The 3,941-nt window shown below is 49.7% G+C and overlaps 1 protein-coding gene across 1 annotated transcript; it reads left to right on the top strand.

Annotated features, from left to right (window-relative positions):
- The first annotated feature begins 673 nt into the window (after positions 1-673).
- On the top strand, positions 674-3,425 carry LOC142788200 (THAP domain-containing protein 5-like). Its single transcript, XM_075884770.1, has 3 exons — positions 674-928; positions 1,364-1,705; positions 3,249-3,425. The coding sequence occupies exons 1-3, from the start codon at positions 776-778 to the stop codon at positions 3,423-3,425; spliced, it is 672 nt and encodes a 223-aa protein (XP_075740885.1). The 5' UTR covers positions 674-775.
- The last annotated feature ends 516 nt before the right edge of the window (positions 3,426-3,941 follow it).

Below are 3,941 nucleotides of genomic sequence, written 5' to 3'. Positions count from 1 at the left end.
CAACCACAAGTGCCAGTTCACCAGCCACCCTGATTTGATGGGGGAGATCTTCAACCTTCACGCCACTCTTGAGCTTAAGAAGCACAGTCCGTGTGGTTGAACCCTTATCGCTGACACCTTGAACACGCCAATGCTCCCTTGTGACTTGTACGACCTTGCCAAATGCCGCCAACGCCGTTCGCACGTCTTCATCGTTGACGCCGTACAGCAGCCAATGAAGACGCAGCCGCACCTGCTGATCCTGGGGGTCTACGATGATGCAGCGTCGGCCCTTGACTTTTAGCTCCTTCACATCCAGCAAGCGTTTCGTAGCGTCCGCGTTGTTCATGGTGACTGCCCAGACATGATTAATCTGGTAGGCCCCCAGTGCCAACACCTCCGGCAGCAGTCCTGTAGGTCCGAGCGCGTCTCGGAAATCTTCGACTCGATACGGTCTGCCGCGCACATCACCGTGTAAAAACACGGTGTTTTGCGCGACGCGTCCCTTGGGCAGTGGTGGCAAAATGATCTCATATCCTGCGTCTTGGTCTTCGGTCATCCTGTTACCGCGGCTAGTATCGTCACCCCCGGAAAATCTTTTCAGGCCTGCGCCCAGCAATCTGACGTCATTTCCGGCCGGCCGACTCTCGGGGAAGCCGCAGCGGCAGCGAGCGCAGCGCGGGCGGTGGTGGTGACGGTTCGGCGGCGTGGTGTTGACGGTGTTTCGCGTTTGTTGCTTTCCGTTGTTGTTTTGCGGCAATTTCGTTTCCGTGCGTGATGCTGGAGTGATGCGACAATGCCGAATAAGTGTTGTGTACCCGGATGCACCGGCAACTACAAAACAGGAAAGAAGATACAAGTGTTTTCCTTCCCTAAAGACGCCGACGCTCTCAAACAATGGCTACGTGCCATTCCTAGGAAGGACTTCGTGCCGACTTCGTGCACTAAGGTAAGAATTTGAGATGCTCTTGTTCTTAGCTTGTCGTTGCTTGTTCGGGTAGAAATTACCTATGATGGGAAATACTTGAGCGTGTGGCCGCCGGGCCTCGCGAAGCGCTGACGCCAGCAGTTGATGAGAATCGCCCAGAAAGGCACGTTCGCAGCAAGGATGGTCAGCTGCGCTTTGTTCACTAACAGTGCCGTGGTGTCGTCCATTCTTGCAAGCTCTCGGTGGAAGCGCTTCGTGGAGTGCGGTGACATCACGCTCCCGTGTTTCCTTTCATGTTGCTTGTACCGCTTAGCGCAGCGCTTTTATTTAGATGCTTGCAAAACGTAGGTAGACTTTGTTTTAGCTACACGGACTGTAAACACGGTCATGCAAACGGGAGCGCATTTTTTTCTTTTGAGAAGTGGCGTCTCAGACGTTTTTGAAACGTTTGTGCAGGTGTGCGCGGATCATTTCGACGCTTCATGCATCGAGAAGACGACATCGTACACGGATCCAAGGACAGGGAGAGTTATTGAAGTTGCACTCCCAGTACCACGGTTGCGTCCTGGATCTGTCCCAACGGTATTTCCCGGCTGTCCGTCCTACCTATCAGTACGAGACCAGAGCACGAGAGAAACCCCTGACGCCAAGAGGAGCCGACAAGAAGCCTCCCAACTCGCCCGTGCTGTAGAAGAGTCGCTGGCGTCATATGAAGCGGAGCAAGAACGAGACCGGTTTTCGTTCCTCGAAGAACTAAGGGCTCGCCTGCAAGGGGTGTCAGTGTCTCCGAAGTGGACTGTGATTCATAAAGAAGAGTGCTCCATGTTTTTGAACATTATCGACTATCGTGAACCTTGTTTGAATGCGTCATTGACCGTGTTTGCAAACCTTGAAGTCTTTGCCTGCTATCAAGGTTCACCAATCAAGAACCTTGGTAGCGCTGTTGTACCAGACTCAGTTCAAAAAGTAAGTTCCTTGTTGGAAATTTTGAACAACCTGTCGATGCTGTCTGAGGAGCGCTGCACTTATCGCCACCTGGCTCAAGCAATACATTCCCTTCTGGACAAATTGGAAGCCAGCATTGATGAAGGCAAGAAAGAGACGGTGAACTTTATGAAGGAGCAGCTACTACTCCTTTCTGCAAAGCGCATTCAGTATAGCGCACAGGTGATGGTCTTTGCATGCATCTTGCGTATACAATATCACCACATGCCTACAAGTTCCTGAGAAGCACAGGTGCACTAACTTTGCCCCACCCAAGCACTATTAGAAATGTGTGCTCGTCTATTCAAATGTGCCCACAAGTTGATTCTTCTGACGACACTTTCCTTCAGTATATGTGTCTCAGAGATTCAAACATCTGCAGGCACATGAACACACTGTGATGCTGATGCTTGACGAGATTTATATCAAACCTTGTTTAGATTACAAAGGTGAGAACATATGTGGTGCAGCAGTTAACTCCAACGAAGCGGCCACATCGGTGCACGTGTTTATGATACAAAGTTTGCTGAGCGCATTCAAGGAGGTGGCGCACATTCTTCCGGTAAAAGCCTTACAGGGTGAAGATCTTCATTGCATGCTGAAGAAGGTGATCTTGGGCTTAGAAGAAATTGGATACAGGGTCATAGCCGTTGTCTGTGACAATAACTCGTTGAACAGGAAGGCAATGAAGATGTTTCTGCCAGAACCAAAGCTTAGCCCTGTTTACCGGCATCCGGCAGACCCAGATCGGCCGTTATTTTACGTGGTGGATGCTGTGCATCTATTTAAATGCATAAGAAATAACTGGCTCAACCAGAAAAATGCTGGAACTTGCTTTTTCTACCCACGCTTCGAGCTTTCGAACAATGAAGTTCAACCCGAATGCAAGATGACTGCTTCATTTAAGCATTTGAGAGATTTGCATAAAGAGGAGTCACCCCTGCTTCTGAAGTCTGGGTATGGCTTGACGTCAAAAGCTCTAAATCCAAGCAGCTTTGAACGACAGGACGTCAAACTCGTACTGCAGGTTTTTAATCCGCACGTAGCCGAAGCCCTGGCCGCTCGCAAGAGTCATACTGATTTTCAACATGCTACAGCAACCGCCGAGTTCATCAAAATAATTCTTCGTTGGTGGAGCATTGTCAATGTAAAGACATCTAGTAAGGGCTTCCATCACCGTAATGTTTACGAAGAGCCCATGTCAAACCACACAGATGACCCAAAGGCAAGCTTTCTAAGCGCTTTTATCACATGGCTCGATGTGTGGGAATTTTATAGGCACGACACCGGAGTACTTACCCAGGAGACATTGAGTGCCTTGAGGCTCTCTGCTCAATCCCTTTTGGCATTGGTGAAGTACTGCGTTAGTGAGCTTCACTTTAAGTATATTCTGCTAGGGAAAGTCCAGACGGATACCCTCGAGAGTGGCTTTGGACAGTACAGGCAGATGGCTGGTGGGCAGTATCACATATCTGTTCGCCAGCTTTGCGAAACCGAGGGAGGATTCGCCTTCAAAATGCCCTTCCAAGGATGAGCAACGATGATCTCAGAGGCATCGAAGAGACGGACAGTGTCAGGGATGCGGGCACTTCTTTTAGTGTTCATGTTAGCGATGCAGACCTTGATGAGCTCAGAGCACAAATGCCGGTGATTGGTTATGTTGGTGGGTATTGTGCACACGATGCAATGAAAGTTCTCAAGTGTGAAAGCTGCCAGAGGCAGTTGGTCGTTACCCGAAATACGGCCGAAACAGGAGAGGACACCCATTCTTTAATCGCACAACTGGATCGGGGTGGCCTCAAATTTCCTTCTGCTCTTGTAATCACAGTAGTTATGTACACGGAGGTTGTAGTTAGAAAGCTCATGACGGAAAGTACCTCTACCCAGTTTCTCCATGGGCCGAACCAAAAGAATGTCGTTCGGCAACTTACACTGGACTCTCTGCCAAGGCTTGAGGACATAGATACGTGTGAAAACGGGCACACCTACGAGCTCCTCATCACATTGGTTGCAAACTGTGCAGCAAATATAATGCTCAACAACTTGTGCA

The sequence above is a fragment of the Rhipicephalus microplus genome, unplaced genomic scaffold, assembly GCF_043290135.1.
Source record: "Rhipicephalus microplus isolate Deutch F79 unplaced genomic scaffold, USDA_Rmic scaffold_47, whole genome shotgun sequence".
Classification (NCBI taxonomy): Eukaryota; Metazoa; Arthropoda; class Arachnida; order Ixodida; family Ixodidae; genus Rhipicephalus; species Rhipicephalus microplus.
This window is presented reverse-complemented; position numbering and strand designations above follow the sequence as displayed.